The following is a 22,411-nucleotide window of genomic DNA, read 5'->3' as shown; positions in this document are numbered from 1 at the left end:
CCACGTTGTTGTGGCTGTGGTATAAGCCAGGAGCTACAGCTCTGATTCGACCCCTAGCTTGGGATCGAATACATGAATATAACCCCATATGCCATAGGCAAAGCATGGCCCTAAAAAAGCAGAAAGAGAGACAGAAAGAAATTTAAAGCACAATGCTTAATGCTATTAATTATTAATAACATTCTACAAATTAATCTTAAACTCAATAGGTTTTGGTATACAGGGGAGAAAAGACAAATGGAATTTAAACAAATAATCTTAAAACTACAACTAGAAGAGTAAGTGGTAAGGGGGAAAGTTCCCAGAAATTTTCTTATAAGCAAAGATAGAGAGTGATTTGCCCTACCACATTTTAGAAGTATTTAAAAGTTACAGTAATTTGGAGTTCCCATTGTGGAGCAGCAGAAATGAATACTACTAGGAACCATGAGGTTGTGGTTCAATCCCTGGCATCGCTCAGTGGGTTAAGGATCTGGTGTTGCCGTGAGCTGTGGTGTAGGCTGCAGACTCAGTTCGGATCTGGCATTGCTGTGGGCCAGCAGCTGTGGCTCCGATTTTGACCCCTAGCCTGGGAACTTCCAAATGCCGTGGTGCAACCCTAAAAAGCAACAACAACAACAACAATAAAAAGTGCAGTATTTTAAGAAATCTGCTATTGGTTAAGAAACAGAAAATTTAATTAAACAAAAAAAGCATATATAATGTTTAACACAACTAATATTTCTAAATTCATCAGCTTAAAAAAAATGATTTTTCAGGAAAAATAGAATTTGAATTCCTACTTCACTTCAAAATAAACTCCAAAGGAAATAAAGATTAAAATATAAAACAAACGTTGTTCTTAGACTGCAAAAGAAAAATTGTGGGTCGACATACAGCAATTAAAAGTGTGGGCTATGGGGTCTGGCTGTCTAGGTTTGTGCCCTAACTCTGCTACTAGCTGTATGACCTTAGACAAGCTACCTAATGGCTGCATTCACAGTAAAAGACGCCTATCGGATAAGGTTGTTTTGAGGATAAAAATCACTTAGAACAGCATCTGGTCTTAACTCAGAAGGGAATAAAAGAAAGAACATAGACCGTAAAGACCACTGATATGAAATTCTAGTCTATTGTTAGCTGTATGATCTCCTCAAATTTACTCACCATATGGGATGATGAGTTATTTTACTAATAAGGGATCCCTAATCCTAATGTCATGGGATTTGGGGAGATATAATATGACCTCAAAAACTGTTAAAATGCTACACAAACGCTAGCTAAATTTGCATATGTCAAGGTTTCTCAACAACAGCACTACTGATACTTGGAACTCGATAATTTTTTGTTGTGAGGAGTCCTCCTGTGCACTGTAGATAAGCAGCAGCATCCCTGGTCTCTCCTCATGGTGCAAGCAACACCCTCCTCCCCATTTCTGTGACAACCAGAAATGACTACAGACACTGTCATATGTTTCCAGGGGGTGGGTGGGTCAGTCAAAAATTGTGTAGAATCATGAGCTCAAATTACGGTTATTTCTTCTAGTAAAATTTAAAGCACAGGCTCCCATTAAACATTAATGGTGAGAAAGAAGAAATCTGGAGTTCCCGTTGTGGCGCAGTGGTTAACAAACCCAACTAGGAACCATGAGGTTGCGGGTTCGGTCCCTGCCCTTGCTCAGCAGGTTAACGATCCGGCGTTGCCGTGAGCTGTGGTGTAGGTTGCAGACGCGGCTCGGATCCCGCGTTGCTGTGGCTCTGGCATAGGCCGGCGTCTACAGCTCCGATTCAACCCCTAGCCTGGGAACCTCCATATGCCGTGGGAGTGGCCCAAGAAATAGCAAAAAAAAGACAAAAAAAAGACAAAAAAAAAAAAAGAAATTTTAAAACTATAGTCAAGGCAAAAGGACTCAAGAGCAAGCTTGAAGAGACTTCCACTAATCAAATAATCAAAAATGACACTTGAGCACAGAAAAGAATTTCAGTGAAGTTTCCTCGGTGGCCTAGTGGCGGAGGATTCGTCTCTGCTATAGCTTGAGCTCAATCCCTGGCCTAGAAATATCTGCACACTGCAGGTGCGGAAAAAAAAGAGAAGAATTTCAACGGCTTGACTAACTCAAATATGTTTAATAAACCAATGACGACTTTTTTTTTTTTTTTGTCTTTTTGCCTTTTCTAGGGCTGCTCCCACGGCATATGGAAATTCCCAGGCTAGGAGTCTAGTCAGAGCTATAGCCACTGGCCTACACCACAGCCACAGCAACTCGCGATCTGAGCGGCATCTGCGACCTACACCACAGCTCACGGCAACACCAGATCCTTAACCCACTGAGCAAGGCCAGGGATCGAACCGGCAATCTCATGGTTCCTAGTCAGGTTGGTTAACCACTGAGCAATGACGGGAACGCCCAATGACTTCTTAATCATACCCACTGCCCCCTCCACAAAAATTTTACTGGTTGTCGTCCTTGGAAGATGGCAGGAAACCAAATTATTATTCAAAAATGGATAGATGAAAGGAAATAAACATGAATCATGCTTTTTTCTGCACAAACTGTACTTCAGAGTAAACCAACTGCAGAAAAGGGCATTTTCCTCTTTATAGACAGTCTAGTTAATAAATAAACAGAACATCACTTCAACTCCTAAAGAAACAATGGGGTCCAGGCGATGACCACCAGTGAGGGTAACATAAAAAGAGAGGTAAGTCATTCCACGTCTTTTGATGCAATGCACTTGCACAAACTCAAACCTAAATTTGTTCAAGTCTCTATATCCAACTACCCGTTTTCAAGAAATGCAGGGGACAGAGCAGTATCACTGACTTTTAACACACTTTAAAATTAAGACTAATGAACAGATAGAAGGATGGAAATGTGATGAAATGTGGTAAACATCAATGGTAGAATCTAGGGGGTAAATACATAGCTAGCTGTTCATTGTAAAATTCATTCAATACTACCATGTTTGAACAATTTCATGACAAAATTTTGGAAAAGAGAACAATGACACCACAGGACTTCTGGCCAAAATGGAATAAAGGTGATCAGATTTATCCTTTAGCCATAAACTAGAAAAACAGACAATACAGCTTAAGACTGAGAAACAAATGAGGTGGCCTGTTGACTGCCCTGGCTTTCTGCCTGGAGGCACACTGCAGAGTGCACAGCAGGTGAGGGGTTCTAAGCAGAATGTGACAGTTTCACTGAATTGAAGTGCAGAGGCTCAGGTGACTGGTAATTATGAGGCAGAATTCTTGAGAAGAGGAAGCCATACAGAAAAAGAGCTCTGGAAATCTTCACGAGATTCTCCTGAGTGTCTGCTGAATACCAAGAAGCCCACATAGAGGGTGAAACTCCATTAGGTCAGGCAAAAAAAACAACTGAGGAGCTGTGAACTCAAGAGTTCCCAGAGCTCACACAGGCGAGGAGACTTGTGCACTGTGAACAGTCAAGTGGCACAGAGCATTCAAAAAAGACCTCAGAAGTTCCCAATTTATGAGTGGAGTTAACATAGGCTACTCAACCCCCTCCCTGATAAAGGAAAAACTGAACCTCGAGTAACTTACCTGCCAAAAAAACAAAGCCTCTTTAAAGTTAGATAGCACAATCCACAAAAAACTAAATGCCCAGAATCCAATAAAACATTGTTAGCTATGACAAGAGGCAAGACAGTTACACCATGGGGATACAAGCAGAAAGATATAAAGCCATGGGATAAATAAGTGGGATAAACAACCCAGTTTTCTCAACAAATAAATTAGAGGAGTTCCCCTTGTAGCTCAGCGGGTTAAGGATCCAGCATTGTCACTGCAGTGGCTCTGGTGACTCTGGTTACTGAAGTGGCAGGGGTTCAATCCCTGGCCCGGGAACTTTCGCATGCTGCAAGTGCAGACAAAAAAAAAAAAAAAAAAAAAGGGTATGATGGACAGCTTTACCAAACCAACACTCTCACTGAGAACAAGAAAGGCCATATAAAAAAAAAAAAAATTTTTTTAATATGCAAGAGAAATGCTAAAACAATTACAATATTGAGGAGCCAAGATTTCCAGAGAGGGAAAAACCATGAAATGTAGAGCTGCTGCTTCTTGGCGACAATGGGTGATTTGGAAAGATGCTTAGAATGTGATGCCTTTGCAGAGGGTCACTTCTGGGGACAAAGAAATGAACAGAGGTTCCGATGATTTTATAGGGCTGAGGGGACAACATCGGAGACTTGAAGAGACAAATTCCCTGTGAAAAGAAAGGACAGGAAACTAAGAATGATGCATGTTAGGTACTCATGCTTCTAACGCACTTGAAAAATTCTGACACTGTAATGGGTAAGAAGCTAAGCAGAGAGCCTCTGAAAAGTAGAGAGAAGCTTCTGAAAAGCTCTCTTGGATGAGGAGACTAGAATTAGAGTTTAGGATATATAAGAGGGAAGGGCATTTGGTCATAATATCAGGCTCCCAGATGGAAGTGGGAAAAAGAAGCAAGACCATGCCCCAAGAATGGACCAGAGAGAAACAAAGCCTTCTCACAACTGCAACCCAACTCATCTCAGTCCCTAAGAGCATTCAAGTTCTCAGCCCCCATGATATTTGGCTAACAGGAGAAGAAGGTGAATCCACTCCAAAGAAAAAGAGCATTAGAGCTACAAAAATCTTTTAAATATATAACACTGACTCAAAACAAATTTGACACCATATTAGACATACCAGAAGTATGGACAAGAGAACTGGTAGGCTAATAGGAACTACATAAATTAAGGAACAGAGGGAAAAAATACATGAAAACATAGAACAGAAGTAAAAGGCATTCAAGTTCCTGTCATGGTGCAGTGGAAATGAATCCGACTAGGAACCATGAGGTTGAGGGTTCGATCCCTGGCCTCGCTCAGTGGGTTAAGGATCTGGCGTTGCCGTGAGCTGTGGTGTAGGTCACAGACACAGCTTGGATCTGGCGCTGCTGTGGCGTAGGCTGGCTGCAACAGCTCTGATTCAACCCTTAGCCTGGGAACCTCCATGTGCCTCGGATGCGGCCCTAAAAAAAAAAGGACCAAAAAAAAAAAAAAAAAGTTAAAGGCATGCAGGGCACTGTGACCAAGTCTAACACGCTTGTAATCAGAGGCCCAGAAGAAGACAGAGAATGGGATGGGGCAAGAGCAATATCTGAAGAGATAAATGGCTTAGTTTGTACTAAAAATGATTAAAGAAACCAATCCACAGATTTAAGAAACTATGCAAAACCCAAGCCAAGTGAAAACACAAAGAAAACATCCAAGCAAATCATAAACTTGTTTAAATGCGAGGGAAAAAAAGAGATAAAGGGGAAGCTTATAAAATTAGATTCAAGAGACTTACCGGAATGGACTTTAGCTGGATTTTGATACAAACTTTAAAAATCATTATGGAGTCTTGGGAATGTGAACAGAGCAATTTCTGATAACAGTTGGAAATCACTGTTGAAAGCATTACCAGTGGCAATAATCATCCACAATACTGGAGTCGGTACTACCCGATTCAATCTTAAAATAGCCCAAACCTGCAGAACTATTAACAACTGGAGACTCTTGGTAAATATTTCTTATAAAGTAGACTGCTAAGGAACTACGCTAAGATGATAAGGGAACAGGTAAAGACTTTGAAATTGTGCCAAATGCTCAGGGTTCACTTGTTGTGTAATAGTTAAAAATGAACTGTGGGATGGTTAGGCAAACCACAGCATCACTTTTTATGTGGTATCTTATGTTCCCTGGTGGCCTAGCAAGTCAAGGATCTGGTGCTGTAACTCCTTTGGCTCAGATTCCATCCCTGGCCTGGAAACTAATGCATGCTGTGGCCAAACAAACAAACAAACAACAACAAAACCAAATACACTGAAATTATGAATCCCAATGGGATCAGTGGCATTGCTGGAATACTGGGACGCAGAGTCAATCCTGAGCCTGGCACAGTGGGTTAAGGATCTGGCATTGTCACAGCTGTGGCATAGATCACAACTATGGCTCAGATATGATCCCTGGCCCAGGAACTCATATGCTGCTCCCCACTTCCACCAAACAAAAAAGAGAAATACTGGTGCAGTGGGTTAAGGATCTGGCATTGTCGCCTCTGAGGCTTGGATAGCAGCTGTGGCAGGAGTTCGATTCCTGACCCAGGAACTTCCTCATACCCTGGGAGCAGCCAAAAAAAGTAACTAGGAAGAAATATGTAAGAGTTCCCATCACGGTGCAGTGGTTAACGAACCCGACTAGGAACCATGAGGTTGCGGGTTCGATCCCTGCCCTTGCTCAGTGGGTTAACGATCCGGCGTTGCCGTGAGCTGTGGTGTAGGTTGCAGACGCGGCTCGGATCTGGCGTTGCTGTGGCTCTGGCGTAGGCTGACAGCTACAGCTCCAATTAGACCCCTAGCCTGGGAACCTCCATATGCCACAGGAGCGGCCCAAGAAACAGCAAAAAGACAAAAAAACAAAAAAAACAAAAAAAACAAAGAAAATGAACATTTAACCTTTTATTTATTTTCCTATAAACTTAGACTATGTTTGAAAATAAAATGGGAGAACTAAATCAATGTTGCAGATAAAGTTTCTGTTTTATATTTAGCATATTTAAAAACATCTATTTCATCTATTCATAATTTTTTTGGGGGGTCTACACCCATGGCACACAGAAATTCTCAGGAATAGAACCCATGCCACAGCACTGACCCAAGCTGCTGCAGTGAAAATACTGGATCCTTAACCCACTGTGTAGTAGAAGAACTATTCATAAGTTTAAAATGAGATTTTAGGAAATAGAAAACATTAGTGGGTAAAGGTTTCATTTTTAAAACTCTGCATTTCAGTATTGCCAGTGTCTAAACATCATCACAAGAGATAAGAGCAGAAAGCAGATGTTCTGAAATGTTTCTCTTGGAACCATAGTAGTTCATGAGCATGCTTAGGCAGATTACTAAGGTTCTCTTGTCAAATAAGTTGGGGAAACAAAAGATTTTCTTTTAGGAGTTCCCTTGTGGCACCGTGGGTTAAAGATCTGGAATTGTCACTACAGCGGCTCAGGTTTGATCCCTGGCCCAGAAACTTCTACATGCTGCAGGTGCAGACAAAACAAACACAAAAATAGGAGTTCCCGTTGTGATGCAGCAGAAACGAATCTGACCAGGAACCATGAGGTTGTGGGTTTGATCCCTGGTCTCACTCAGGGGGTTAAGGATCTGGCGTTGCTGTGAGCTGTTGGGTAGGTTGCAGACGCGGCTCCGATCTGGTGTTGCTGTGGCTGTGGCACAGGCTGGCAGCTACAGCTCTGATTCGACCCCTAGCCTGGTAATCTCCATATGCCATGGGTGTGGCCCTGAAAAGCAAAAAAAAAAAAAAAAAACCTTGACCCATGGTAGTAGAATTAAAACCTACATATGAGGAACTACAGAGCAGAAAATTAAAGTAGGATGTGGGCAACAAATTTAACTCTTATTCCTTTACACTAGGGGGGAACCAAAGGGATGAAAACAACGAGAAGTTAAAAGCTACCATGTGAATAATTATTATGTGCATTCAAAATGTGCCAGTCACTTTTGTATACCCAATGTAACGATCACAGTAAAGTTGTGGTGCAGGTAGTGAGAGCTAGACAAAAAGGATAGAAAATAACATAACTGGTATACTTAAAAAGAGACAACTACGAACGTAAAGGAATCAAAAATCAAAGCTATTATAGAAGAAAACCTGACAGCCCTACATAAAACACTTTGAAGTGCTGTCCAGTGCAGCTCTGCAGTGATAGAAATGTTTCATGTTAGTGTGACTAAATATGGTAGCCACTAGCCTCATGACCACTGAACACTTGAAATGCGGCTGGTGTGAATGAAGTACTGCATTGTTTTACCCTGATTTTGAATAGCTACATGTGGGTAGTGGCTACCATATTGGACAGTGTAGAGTAGAATCAGTCTCCAATAAAAAGGAAAGAAACTAAGATTGGCACCAGTCTGATTCTATGCCCAAACACAACAATAAACAATTGCTCTCCCTACCAAAACATAGTAGAACGGAGTTTTAAGGGACAAAGGTTATGATCTAAGAACTTGAAACACAGTAAAATTGTTGTGCAAATCACTAAAAAACCACAAATGAAGAACTCAATAAATAAATAGGCATAAGAAGATAAAAAGAATTGTCAGTAAACAGGGAAACGTTACAATCAAATTAAGCCTAAATAAGTCTTTAAATCTAGTTTCAAAATTGAATATAAAATTAAAAACCATTCTCTTTTAATAAAATCTCCATTAAAATCAAAGACTTTTAGGAGATGAACACACTCACACACACACCCTAACTCTACTTTTATGGTGTTTCAAAAGCATATTGAAGACAAAAATGTTAAAAGCAAATGGATGAGAAAAACACATACACTAAACATTAACATCAAGCAGAGTAGAATGCAAGGCATAAACAACTACTGAAGACAGGAGCCACAAAGTCACAAAGAGGATACAAATACATAAAATTATACTAGATACCAATGAATTTTTTTTTAAAAAAAAAGCTACATAATAGACCACAAACATAAGCAGAAGCTATAGGAACATCATTTTGATCAAAATGCTATAAAAATTAATAATTAATAACAAAGGCTTAAAAAGAAAAATAATTTCGAGTCTGGAAACTCAATTTTTAACTCTTGAGAAAATAACTCAAAGGCAATTTACAAATAGCAAAAAGAACACTTTCTTCACACATCAAAGGCTATGGAATGCTATCCAAACTACACTCAGAAGACAACTCAGAAAGTTAAATGCCTTTATCATGATGTAATAAAGAACAGAAAACAAATTAACTAAGCATTTGAGTATGGCGGTGGTGGCAGGGGGCAGGGTGGAGAACAGGACACGGGGGACCAAGACCACAGGAAGAAGGAATTTACAGCAAAGAACTGATCTTTGAAATGACCAATAAAATAGAAAACCTGCTGACAAGATTAATCAAAGAGAAGACAAAAAATGAAGACTGAGAAATGGATGTTGGAGTTCCCGTCATGGTGCAGCAGAAACAAATCTGACTAGGAACCATGAGGTTGCGGGTTCGATCCCTGGCCTCGCTCAGTGGGTTAAGGATCCGGTATTGCCATGAGCTGTGGTGTAGGTCAGGTCGCAGACACAGCTTGGATCTGGCGTTGCTGTGGCTGTGGCTGGCAGCTATAACTCCCACTGGACCCCTAGCCTGGGAGCCTCCATATGCCACAGGTATGGTCCTTAAAAAAAAAAAAAAAAAAGGAAGAAGAAAGAAAGAAACGGATGTTCACCACGATACATGAATTTAAAAATCTGGAGTTCCTGTCTTGGCGCAGGGGTTAACGAATCAGACTAGGAACCATGAGATTGCGGGTACGATCCCTGGCCTTGCTCAGTGGGTTAACGATCCGGCGTTGCCGTGAGCTGTGGTGTAGGTCGCAGACGCGGCTCGGATCCCGCGTTGCTGTGGCTCTGGTGTAGGCTGGCAGCTACAGCTCCGATTCGACCCCTAGCCTGGGAACCTCCATGTGCCGCGGGAGTGGCCCAAAAAATGGCAAAAACACCCAAAAAAAAAAAAAAAAAAAAAAAAAAAAAAGAATCTAGCGTAGCCCTAAAATAAAAAGACTAAAATAAATATTTAAAAAATAAAAATTAAGAATGCTTGCCATAAAATTCTGTATGAGTAAAGGTGAAAATATCTGAGAGATGGGTCATTTTCTACAGAATAGAGATGCCAGTCTCAGATGGTTTTCACCTCAAGTTCCAACAAATTTTTAAAGAAACTGATCCCTCCTTTAAAATCTGTAAACCTTTCCAGAGCATAGCAAGTGATAAACAAGTGTTCTAATTCATTTTAAGTCGATCTACATCAAAATTAATAGTGACCTTCTAAAAGTATTGTCATTGAAACCAGGAATGAGATATTTCACTACAACCAACTATTTAACACTGTTGTGAAAGTGCACCTGAACAAGGAAAAGGAGTAAGTATATAAAGAGGTATCAAATGCTTGTGGATGATAGAAAGTCAAGATAGAAAATTAAAAACAATCAACCAAAATACTGCCATGAGTTCAGAAAAACTGTGCAATTAGAAAATACCTAAAAACCAACCTCATTCTTAAAGTAACACTAACAGAAAAGATCTCATTCATGTGACCAAACACCAAGAACACAGATAATATGTAAGAACCAAATGAAGAAATACAATACTCGTATACATAGAGAAATTCTGTGTTCTCTTAATATTGTAATAACATCGATTCTCTCTGAAGGAATTCCCATTAAAAACTCAATGCAATGCTTATGGAGGAAGTCCACTATCAGAGTAAGGCTGTATCCACTATTCTCTGTTAATCACAGGAAACTAATTCAAAGTATTAAAAAAAATTCTTTTGGCTTGAGGATAGTTTATAAATAAAACACTAGAGCTTCTATTTATTTTACCTCAGCCTATTCAAAATTTATTCTGTATGTGTTTTAAATGCACATATAAAACACTCATAAATGTTTAGAGGCTACTACTCTAAGCAATGGGTCATTTCTGAGTACTCTGCCACTAGAGAATAAGCTCCATGAGGGCAAGAACTTTTGTTCAATGAAACCCAGGTGATTTGGAACACAGCGAGGACCCAAAACACTGCTGAATAAATCTGCTTGGCAAATCCATCTGAAAAATGATAGAGGGGAAGGAAGGTAATAGCTCAACAGCGAGTATCACTGAGCAAGGAGCCATCGGAGACATAGTGAGAAACTAAGAGAGAGCTACCAACTTTGGCAGAATTCCAGCATTTCTGCTATAACCAGCAAATGGTTTGTTTTCCAAAAAGAATTACTCGTCTTATTTACCATGCAGCTTACTTCTGTATGTCAGAATGATTCTGATTTAGACACTGGCAGTGGAGGCAAAGTGTCTTTAGGATGCTTCATATGTCTCCTCCTTGGTTTTTTTTGTCTTTTTTTTTTGGCTATTTCTTGGGCCGCTCCCACAGCATATAGAGGTTCCCAGGCTAGGGATCGAATCGGAGCTGCAGCCACTGGCCTACGCCAGAGCCACAGCAACGCGGGATCCGAGCCGCGTCTGCAACCTACACCACAGCTCACGGCAACGCCGGATCCTTAACCCACTGAGCAAGGGCAGGGACCGAACCCGCAACCTCATGGTTCCTAGTCGGATTCGTTAACCACTGCGCCACGACGGGAACTCCCTCCTCCTTGTATTAAACATTTATTTTCACAAGTACAGTAGTTTTTAGACATGAACAATAAGCTGCTAGTAACAAGGGAGACTTGCTACTTCACAGACATTAAAAAAAAAAAAAAGAATCCAGGAGGCCATATATACTTCAGAAAAATTTTATCACACCGCTAGATGTCATGACACAGTGGCTAGCAAACTGCACACTATTTCTCCATGAATAGGTGGTGTTGGTGACTTTTTTGTTTTTGTTAAATAAAAGCATCAAGGGCAGGTCCAAAAACTACTTTCTTATATTTAAGAGTAATACACTGTTTTCTTTGCTTTCCCAGTATCAACTCTCCAACTTTTCAGAAAATAATTTAGATTTGCATGATTATAAATAAAAAAACTGACTCAAGTGTCAATATGAAAAACCTGCCAAATTCTTTTCTGGTATTTTGGTAACTCTGGCAGTCTGAGGAATACACAAGAGAGAAATGGTACAGCCTAATCAACTAATCCTCTTCCCTGTCCTCAGTTTTCTCCCCAGCAAACATACTGCAATAGAGTTATCTTTAGATTCCCTTTCAATCAAACAGGCTATTTCTCTGTTTCCCTTCAGAGAAATATTCTTTGAAAGTGTTATCTATAACGGTTCCCTCAAGTCCTTCCCTCATTCTCTCCCGAACCTACTTCAATCAGAATTTCACTCTTTCCCCTCTAACAAAACTGCTCACAAAGGTCTCAAGCAGCCTCAGCCCTACCAAATCCAATGGTCAATTCTCAGTCTTCATCTGACTTAACCTGTCTGGCAGCTTCTAACACAGATAATTATCCCTTCTTTCCTGAAACATTTTCTTTACTTGCCTTCCACATAACCATACTCTCTTGGTTTTCCTTCTACTTCACCAGTCACTTCTTCCCAGTCTCTTATCTTTCGCATCTCTAAGACCTGAAAGGAAACAAGGCCTCAACGCTGAATTCCATCTGCACTCCTCGACTTTCCCCATTCCGTTCCTCTTCTGCTACATTCTTCTCCCGAGCACTCAACACTATAAGACATAGCACATACTTCACTTATTATTTTATTTCCTATCTCTACCCAACAGGTTATTGTGTGAAGGTAAGAATTTTGTGTCTGTTGTGTTTAGTATTGTATTCCCAGTGCACAGAACAGATCTAGCTTATCTTAAGAGCTCAAAAAATATTTGCTGATTGAGGAGTTGCTGTTGTGGCACAGTGGAAACAAATCTAAGAACCATGAGGTTGCAGGTTTGATCCCTGGCCTTGCTTGGTGGGTTAAGGATCCGGCATTGCCATGAGCTGTGGTGTAGGTTGCAGACGCAGCCCGAATCGGGCATTGCAGTGGCTGTTGTATAGGCCAGCAGCTGTAGCTCTGATTCAACCCCCAGCCTGGGCATCTCCATATGCCGCGAGTGTGGCCCTGAAAAGAACCCCCCCCCAAAAAAAATTGCTGATTGAGTGATTGATTATTAAAAACAAAGTTTTGGGAGCTCCCACTGTGGCTCAGTGGTAACGAACCCAACTAGTATCCATGAAGACTCGGGTTGGATCCCTGGCCTTGGCTCAGTGGGTTTTAAGGATCTGTAATTGGCATGAACTGTGGTGTAGGTCACAGACACGGTTCGGATCCTGTGTGGCTGTGGCATAGGCCAGCAGTTGTAGCTCTGATTTAACCCCTAGCATGGGAACTTCCATATGCCCCAGGTGTGGCCCCCAAAAGACAAAAATACAAAACACAAAAAAACAAAAAACAGAAAACCTCAAAAGTTTTAACAGTAACAGCAACTTTGTACTAGTATCTATCAGCCAGACACCCCAATAAGCAAATAACATGCATTTCTTTTCATCCTCAAACAACCCTATGAGATCTCTGAGGGGCAGCAGGGTGTTAAAATGCTCCAAATCACAAAACTACTAAGTGGCAGTGCCATGATTCAAACTCAAGTTTGTCTTCTTCAAAGTTAATGCTCTTAACCACTGCATGGTTTCCGCTGCAGTTATTATTTCTTTAGTTCTGGAATAAACCCAACTTTGCTATTTAAAGAGTCAGCAATCCAAAGTTTCCTGTAGTTGTGAAATAATCGCCATTTAGTCTGTGAAGACAAACGTTTAGTTACATCAATTTAGAAATTTTAAGGGAGATCCTTATTTAAAAGGAAAGCATTCCACGTTCTTGTTTTCAGTCATATTAGCATAATGAGAAGACACACCACTCTCCGTCAACTGTTGATGGCAGAACTAACAACTTCCTCGCTCCTATTTCTAAGAGGAGCTTTTTGTTCTTTGAAAACAGGACTCCCAAGCCCAACTTCAGAGTATCGGAATCAGAATCTAGGCAACAGAGTTCAGGAACCTAGTATTTTTTTAAAGCTCCCCAGGAAAACTTGGTGGTTAGCCAACTTTGGAAAACACTGGTTAAATGAACCAAAGTTGGCAACAGACTAGTACCTTTATCTGAGCATCTAGCTCACTGTTTAACAATGACCAAGTCTCACTTGCACTAACCTTCTTGGAAAGAGGAACAATGCTGTTGGGTCGAACAAGCCTCCGCTTCTTACAGCTCAGCACAGGACGTGTTCGGGCTGCTACACAGGTGCCATCAGTTGATGAAGAAACTAGATTCAGTCGTTGCTTTTTATGCAATTGTTCCTCAGCATCAGAGCTGTCACCTGGAATGTGGTCTGCCAAGACAGGCTGAAGACTACAAAAGGGAAAGGAAGAATATTGACTTCTCAGAAGACGCAAGGAAACCTCTAATACTGGTTCAACCACCTCTACTTGCACAGACACAAACCACTGTTCTAGAGCAGGCACAGCTTATCTCTTGGTGCTGACGTCTGCTAACTAAGCGTGTATGTGGTGCCTGTGCTTATTTGTAAGGCTCTTTCTCGGTAGATGTGAACTCTACGTGTCTGAAAAGTACAAAAGTCAATAAGTAAACTCAAGTTCTAGTGAATAAGTTCTCTTCCACAACAAAAATATGAATTAAAAAAAGTCTAGTAAACTACAACTGGTAAGAAAATGATGAATTTTGCAAATGTTAATAATAAGCTGCCTAAAAATCAGTTCTCCTGTGAACTTGCCTTTCAGGGATGTGTATCCATTGTTCACATGAAGAAAGATTCCTTGTGCTTTCATAAATACAGATTTACAGCCTTGAGGGATCTAATCTGTTATATAGAGTAGAGGATTTTATGTAAACACTTCTCTACCAAGATAGGACCAATCACAATGACTCATAATAATGTTAGGACTTTATTTTTCTCCATGCCGAGCTGATTTGACGACATACTGAATAAAAGGAAAATACATTAGCATGCTATTTAAAATATACTTGCTACAGGTGGAGGCATGCACATATTATAAAGTGATCAGGTTTCTGCTTTTTTAAACCAAGGTTAGTCCTGGCTAGGGATAACAGCCTCAAACCCATCTTTTACAGGCCTGCTGAGCATAATTAAGTATGTAGAAGAGATAAAACTTACGTGTTAATAACTCCATTGACAGGTCTCAATGCTCCACATGATTTAGATAATGACTCTGAAGGATGACCAGAGGCACCATGGTTTTCCAGTGGCTGAGAAACAGACTCGATCTTAATGAGAAGAAAAATGAAATATATTATCAACATTTAACCAATAGCACCAGCTGGAAAAGCAGCATAATTTCATTTTAATGAAAAACCTAAAAGTTCTGATGACCGTCTTGAAAAACAAAACTCACATGTGGAACACAATCCAAGTGGCCTCTTGGTTCTATGCCTCCTGAGCTGCAGTCCTAACAAGTAACTAATAACTGCATTTTTGGCTTAAAAAAACAAGAATTAAAATACTTAGACTAAAATAAAAGTAGCAAAGTGTCTAGTGACAGGGAAAAGACGTAATTAATGATTCTGTGGAACAAAATCTCAGCGAAACAATTATATAGTAACAAGTCTTCAACCTAAGGGTCGAGGATATTTAAGTTCAGTGACAAGACATATAAGAGGAAATTAAAATGCAGTTAGTATCTGTCCAACTTCACCGTTTATGCTAGAAGCTTGTTTCCAGAAAACCATACTCAAATATATTCATATATTTTCCTCTGTGATAAAATAAAAAAATTAATAAAATGTCAATGAATAATTATAACTACCTAATGCTATCAGGTAGTAACTACTGGCTTTGGACTATGCAAATCATAAACAGTTACCCTCCTCCATATTTTAGGGCTGTACCCATGGCATATGGAAGTTCCCAGGCTAAGGGTCGAATTGGAGCTGCAGCTGCTGGGCTACACCACAGCACAGCAAGGCTAGATCCTCAACTCACTTAGCAGGCCAGGAATGGAACCAGTGTTCTCATGGATACCAGTTGGGTTCTTTACCACTGAACCACAATGGGAACTTCACAGTTAACAACTTTTAGGTTGAACAATTGCACAGATTCACTTATATGTGGGTGATTTTTAATAGTAAACACTAGAGTACTACATAGTCTGTGGCTGGTTGACTCCTCACATGTGGAGGAACTGTGGATAGGGAGGCTGACTACACATTAAACACAGGTTAAACCCCATACTGTTCAAGAGTCAGCTGTATAAGCTTAGAGTTTATAAAATGAAAAATGCAAGGTGAAAAGAATCTGGAAACGTTTGCATTCACTATTTCAAAACAAATTATATATTTACGAGGCTAAAAGGGCTAGGGGAAGCCGTAAGATGTCAATCCCATTGAGTTTCTGAAGTATAGGCAATATAGCCACAGGTCACTTATCCCTCAGCCCTGGGAACTGCTGGAATAGCACAGAAGAGCTGTGGTCTTTGCCTCTTCCTTACATTCAAGCTGACTTTGGGGGTGTTCTGATGTTCCCATTCCCCTGCTACTAGTACCATTTCTTTTTTGATCTTCATACCCTCAAGAAGAAAACACCAAAGTATCTACAGACCTGAGAGCAGTCTCAAGAAAGGACAATAGAGGAGTTCCTTCTGTGGCTCAGTGGTTAACGAACCTGACTAGGATCCATAAGGAATTCAATCCCTGTCTTTGCTCAGTGGGTTAAGGATCCGCTGACTGCAATGAGCTATGGTGCAGGTCACAGATGTAGCTTGGACCCCACATTGCTGTAGCTGTGGCTGTGGCTGGCGGCGACTACAGCTCCAATTAGACCCCTAGCCTGGGAACCTCCATATGCTGTGATTGCAGCCCTAAAAAGCAAAAAAAAAAAAAAAAGACAATAGATTGGGAAGCCAATTTTTAAAATTTCATATAGATTATCCAAAAAGCTGGATCAAGGTATATAAACAGACAAAACAGATGAGTTAACTACAATGAGTAAACACTGGGGAAATACTGTCTTCCTTGTTAGCTACCCTGTACATTTACTGTTTCATATATATATATATATATATATATTTATATTTTTTTTTTTTTTTTTTTTTTTTTTGCTTTTTGCCATTTCTTGGGCTGCTCCTGCGGCATATGGAGGTTCCCAGGCTAGGGGTCGAATCAGAGCTGTAGCTGCCAGCCTACGCCAGAGCCACAGCAACACAGGATCTGAGCTGCATCTGCGACCTACACCACAGCTCATGGCAACACCAGATCCTTAACCCACTGAGCAAGGGCAGGGACCGAACCCGCAACCTCATGGTTCCTAGTCGGATTCGTTAACCACTGCGCCATGACGGGAACTCCTACTGTTATATTTTGAATAATTATGTTAGTAAGTGATGCCAAAATTACTGTAAATTTAGTTCATGTATTCATTGCCTTGAAAGCCAGTGATTTCCACTTGAAAAGTAATGTGTAAGAGTTATAAAGATGTTCATATCCTCTGACAAAGTATTTTATTCAACCTTTAATATCTTAAAGAAATAACTCAACCCCCCCCCCAAATCTTATACACAAAGGTGGTCGCTGCAATGATCTCTACGTATAACCTAAATGCTCAACATCTGAAGCATACTTATAAAATGTGGTACACCAAACGAGAGTATTAAAAATATTCATAAAGGATTTTTCCTCTTCCTTTACCCAGAAGAATATTTAAAGACAGAAAATGATAGTCTTTTATGTAGAAAAGATTTTGGAAAAATGTTGAATTCAAAATATTTTTAATACAATTGTGGTAACTAAATATGTACATAAAGGTTGGCTTAGTGGTTAATGAACCCGACTAATACCCATGACGATGAGGGTTCGATCCCTGGCCTTGCTCAGTGGGTTGAGGATCTGGCATTGCCGTAAGCGACTCAGATCTGGCTTTGCTGTGGCTGTGGTGTAGGTCGGCAGCAGTGGCTCCGATTCAACCCTTAGCCTGGGAATGTCCATATACTGTGGGTGTGGCCCTAAAAAGACAAAAGACAAAAATAAATAAATAAACAAATGAATAAATAATAAAAAATGTACACAGAGATAATGACAAGATAAAACAGAATTATGAGGGCAGAGTAAGATTGAAATTTTCTTTATATTTAGCTAATATTTTTACATTAAAAAAATACAACCCCCCACCCCCCAAATGCTAGTAAGGACTTACTATTCAAGAGAAACCTCAAAAAACCCAAGCAGTACAGTATGCAAAGGACAAAAGGATTTCAGATTCAGAGATGTGTGACTCTAGCCATGTTACAGCTTTCCTAGATCTCAAAAGTTCTGGTTTAGATGAAAAAGTTTCCTTCCAACATGAAAGTGCTGAGACTGAAGTTTTTGCTATTATTTGTTAAAGATCTGAACAAACTTCTGTCAATGTTATATTCATTTAAAACATTAGCTTTTAGCATTAAATTATGACAGAGATCTTACATTTAAGTAATGGGTTGACCACTCACAAACACATGTAATTTTACTCAGAACTTCTGAAATGCATTCACACTGCCTTAGGAAAAAACAAACACCCCTTATCCTGCAGTCCAAAAGGCTGTAAAGACAGGGTAGAGAAACAATAACAAACACTTTACAAATGTTAAATCCACATACTAATTTAAACGTGATCATTTCTATTGCAGTGGTTTACAACATTAGTATTTTCAGGAAGCTAAAGCATGACTCAGACATCTGTCATCCAATGGGAAACTGTTACAAGGATGTAAGAATTTAAGGTTCTCCTATCCGAAAAGTAGGAGTTATTACAGAGCTTCTCTAGAATTTTATGCAATGTTCAGATACACTCTGTGTGCATGCAACCCACAGCTAGAAAAGAGTAGAAAAGCTGCAGTGGTGAATAGAGAGCTTCTGGAATACCCTTTTTTCTAAAGCAGAGCCCCAGGGGGATTGGTTTTGGGGGCACCCTTAAAGATTGCAAGGAGGGTCACTGATGTGATTCCCCCCCCCCCGCCCCAATTATTCTACCCACTTGGCCAGACCAATTAAGACAAAGAGCCCTTACAGAAATTAAATTAAGGTTTATGGGGTAGATTTTTCTGAGGTCTAAGAACCCATGTCCACTGAATCTGTTTCACTAAAAAGTAGAGAAAGGGGTAAAAACCAAAAGGTACACAACTTTAAAAATGCATAATAAAAGTCCACATGTGATATGTGTATCAATGTATCTTTAGTCATTCAAGTAATGTCATGTCGTAACTGCCTGAAATACCACTTTCTTAGATGCACCACATATACATCTGTCTAGAAAATTTCACAGTTCTATTTTCGGTTAGCCACTGCCTTTCTGAAGAACATTATCAAAATGGAAAGAAAAGGAGAGTTCCCATCGTGGCTCAGCAGTTAATGAACCTGACTAGCATCCACGAGGACGCAGGTTCAATCCCTGGCCTCGCTCTGTGGGTTAAGGATCTGGTGTTGCCGTGAGCTGTGGTGTAGGTTGCAGACGCGGCTTGGATCCTGAGTTGCTGTGGCTGCGGCGTAGGCCAGTGGCTTCAGCTCTGACTGGACCCCTAGAGCCTGGGAACCTCCATATGCTGCGAATGTGGCCCTAAAAATTCAAAAAGAAAAAAAAAAAAAAAAAAAAGGAAAGAAAAGGCTAACTGTAAGAAATTCAACTTTCATTCCTGGGTCAAAATATTATTCCAGTGATACTCAGCATAGTTTTGCTTAGAATTACTGAAGTAATGCTAGCCCATAAAGAATATACCAGTTATTTCCATGAACTGGCACCACAGTCAAGAAACTGTACTAGAGAGGAAATGGAACTTTCTGTAAATTTCACTTCCACCAAATTTACTTACCTACTTGGTAATAAGCCTACTTCAATTTCTGTGTATGTAAAACAGGACTATTTGTCTCACTTTCCTATGTCTCTATATTGAGACTAAAATGTAATCTATATAATTACATCAAAACAATTTTGAATTATTCGTTTGTAAACCCAATCGGGATAATGTTGTTACATGTCCAAAGACTCCTAAACCTCAGATTTCTATTTACCAACACTATTAAAAATATGCATCTAAAAATCTAGAGATACAGTAACTGCAAAAATATTCTTGTAAATTTTTACTCCTCAACATATTTACCCACAGCCCAATTTGGTTTAAAAGTCGTAATTGGTCAGTGTTTTTTAATACTGTGGATCAACTATTCCCCAGCCAGCACCTATCCCTCTACTCTCTGTCTCATAACCCTCCTGGAGCCAACACACCATTCACTGTCCCTGATGACTGCTAAACTTCAAGGAAAAGAATCACTGTTCTCTGTAACCAACGGTAGGAAAATTATACCTTGAATTGTTTAAAAGAAAACAACAGCTTATATTTTCTGCATGCTTTTCTTGTGGGAAAGCATTAGTTCTTCACTTAATAGTTCACTTGTTAACCCCATCACTTCCATTTAGTAAGAAAAGGGTAAAAAAATGAGATCTGTTTTGCAAATAGAAAAAACACAAATGAAGTCATCTGTCAAGTCACAGACGCAACACTTTTGCTAAAACAAACAGAAGAACTCGATTTCAAATCTTTTAAAGCGTATTTTCCCAATAATTATGTTTCCTGTAGGAAAAAAGGAGAGAAGAAAATACACAGGTATCTGCTTATTTGTACAAAAGAAAGATAAGAAGGACGGATAATGCAAAAACTTAATGAAAGTGGCTACCTACAGGAGGTAGGAGGAACACAATGGAAAGAAAGTGGAAATAGGAAGAGGGAACTCCAATTTTATCAGTATTCTTGTGTCAAGGTCATGAAAGACAAAAACTGAGATGGCTCTCTCACAATGGAAGAGACTTAAAGAGATAACAACTGTATGGAATGTGGGATTTTAGACCAAAGAAGGGAACATAAGGGAGAAAAATGAGTGAACCTGGAATAAAATCTGTAGAGTCTGTGTCAGTGTTAATTCCTGGTTTTATCACTGAACAATGGTTATGCAAGCTGTTAACACCAGGGGAAGCTAGGCGAAGGAGATGTGGGGACTCTGTGTACTACTTTTACAACTTTTCTGTAAGTCTAAAATCAAGTTTCATTTATGTATAAATCTGTTATCATTCTACAGCTTCTTGTCTTCTAAAAGAATAAAATATGAGCTCATTAAGATAAAAGCTATCTATATTCATCATGAATTGGCACAATCATCCAATACTCCATCACAGAAACGTATGCGATGTTCCTCTAAGGCCAGCGCTTCCAAGCCTCTTTCACATTATACAGGCAGTACCCTCTCTGCTGGAACTCACTCCTCACAAGGTCCTTCAATAAGTCCACGGGGGTCAGTGTCAGTACCTCACTTCCTAGAAACCACCTTTCCTGACCTCTCTTAGAAGAACTGAGATTCTTTCCCTCTTACATGCCTGTGGGAAGAATACGAAGTCCTCAAGGGAAGATACCTGGTTCTGCTTACAGGTGTTTCCTAGACACACAGTGCAGTCTGGAACAACAAGCTTTCACCAAATGCTTATTAAAGACAGAACACTGTTTTAAGCCCATTACGGTTCTTAAGCAGTTAATTACCAATCACCCTAAAGAGGCAGGAACACAGCCACACTCTGCCAAAAACTTTGAGGGCAAATGTCATGAAAATTCATGCAGACTTTTTTTTTTTTTTTGCCTTTTTGCCATTTTCTTGGGCCACTCTTGCGGCATATGGAGGTTCCCAGGCTAGGGGTCGAATCGGAGCTGTAGCCACCGGCCTATGCCAGAGCCACAGCAACACGGGATCTGAGCCGCGCCTGCAACCTACACCACAGCTCATGGCAACACCGATCATTAACCCACTGAGCAAGGCCAGGGATCAAACCCGTAACCTCATGGTTCCCAGTCAGATTCGTTAACCACTGCGCCACGACGGGAACTCCTCATGCAGACTTTTAAATTAAAAGTCACACATGGCACCTATTATCTAAGTGCCTATAAAATCAAATCCACATCCAAACCCAGAGAATGTACAACATCAAGAGTGAATTGTAATGTACACTACGGGCTTTGGGTGATTATGAGCCTTGATGTAGGCTCATCAATTGTTACAAATATATCACTTTGGTGAGCTGACAATGGAGAATACTATCCATGTGTGGGGCAAGGGGTATAAATAATCTCTGTACCTTCCCTTCAATTTTGCTGTCAACCTTAAACTGTTCTAAAAATATAAAATGTTATTTTTAAAAAAGAAAATATATTACTACTTCTGCTACAAAAGGTATGGATAATTAGAAATATAAATTCTGGAGTTGCTGTCATGGCACAGTGGAAATGAATCTGACTTGGAACCGTGAGGTTGAGGGTTCAATCCCTGGCCTCGCTCAGTGGGTTAAGGATCCGGTGTTGCCATGAACTGTGGTGTAGGTCGGAGACACTGCTGGAATCCTGAATTGCTGTGGCTGTGGCTGTAGCTCCAGCTCTGATTCGACCCCTAGCCTGGGAATCTCCATATGCTGCATGTGTGGCCCCCAAAAAGCGAAAAAAAAAAAGAAAATATAAATTCTTATAAATACCATGACAAGTCAAATTTTGCCATCAAATGAGTTTCATGTAGAACTCAGAAGGAAAAAAAAAACACTTGGTTCTGAGATCTTTGGATTTTGGAAATGCAGGTAACGGACTATGGACTTGTTTTATTATTCCTACTTTACACAAGAAGGTACAGGAACTGTATCTTCTCAGGTACACTTCCTCAGATACACTCGGGTACATTTCCTCAGGTCAAGATGGTTGGTGGTGTTTGGATTTTTTATATACTTAATTTTTTTTTTAAAGTCACTCTATCAATTACTTAGAGGACCTAGAATTTCCAAATGTGATTATAAACTTGTTTGTCCCTTTGCATATTTTATATTTTACATATTTGAAGCATCTACCTTTATAAAGTTACATCTT

At 40.0% G+C, this 22,411-nt stretch overlaps 1 protein-coding gene across 20 annotated transcripts in view; it reads right to left on the bottom strand.

The window, feature by feature from the left end:
* KANSL1 (KAT8 regulatory NSL complex subunit 1) overlaps positions 1-22,411 on the bottom strand; it is a 195,588-nt gene that overhangs the window by 22,563 nt on the left and 150,614 nt on the right. For 18 of the 20 annotated variants that reach the window (XM_013989922.3, XM_084984100.1, XM_084984102.1 and 15 more), the window contains 2 exons: positions 14,656-14,765; positions 13,676-13,871 (listed from right to left, as the gene is read on the bottom strand). In XM_013989922.3, coding sequence (XP_013845376.1) covers positions 13,676-13,871; positions 14,656-14,765 — 306 coding nt within the window. Of the gene's footprint in view, positions 1-10,911; positions 11,055-12,601; positions 13,872-14,655; positions 16,319-19,040; positions 19,117-22,411 lie in introns of those variants that run through there. The other 2 variants (XM_084984105.1, XR_014820985.1) reach the window with 2 other exon arrangements.

The sequence above is a fragment of the Sus scrofa genome, chromosome 12, assembly GCF_054392235.1.
Source record: "Sus scrofa isolate SSC_HxYL_T2T_F1_AM1 chromosome 12, Sscrofa_HxYL_maternal_Yorkshire_Landrace_v2.0, whole genome shotgun sequence".
Lineage (NCBI taxonomy): Eukaryota > Metazoa > Chordata > Mammalia > Artiodactyla > Suidae > Sus > Sus scrofa.
This window is presented reverse-complemented; position numbering and strand designations above follow the sequence as displayed.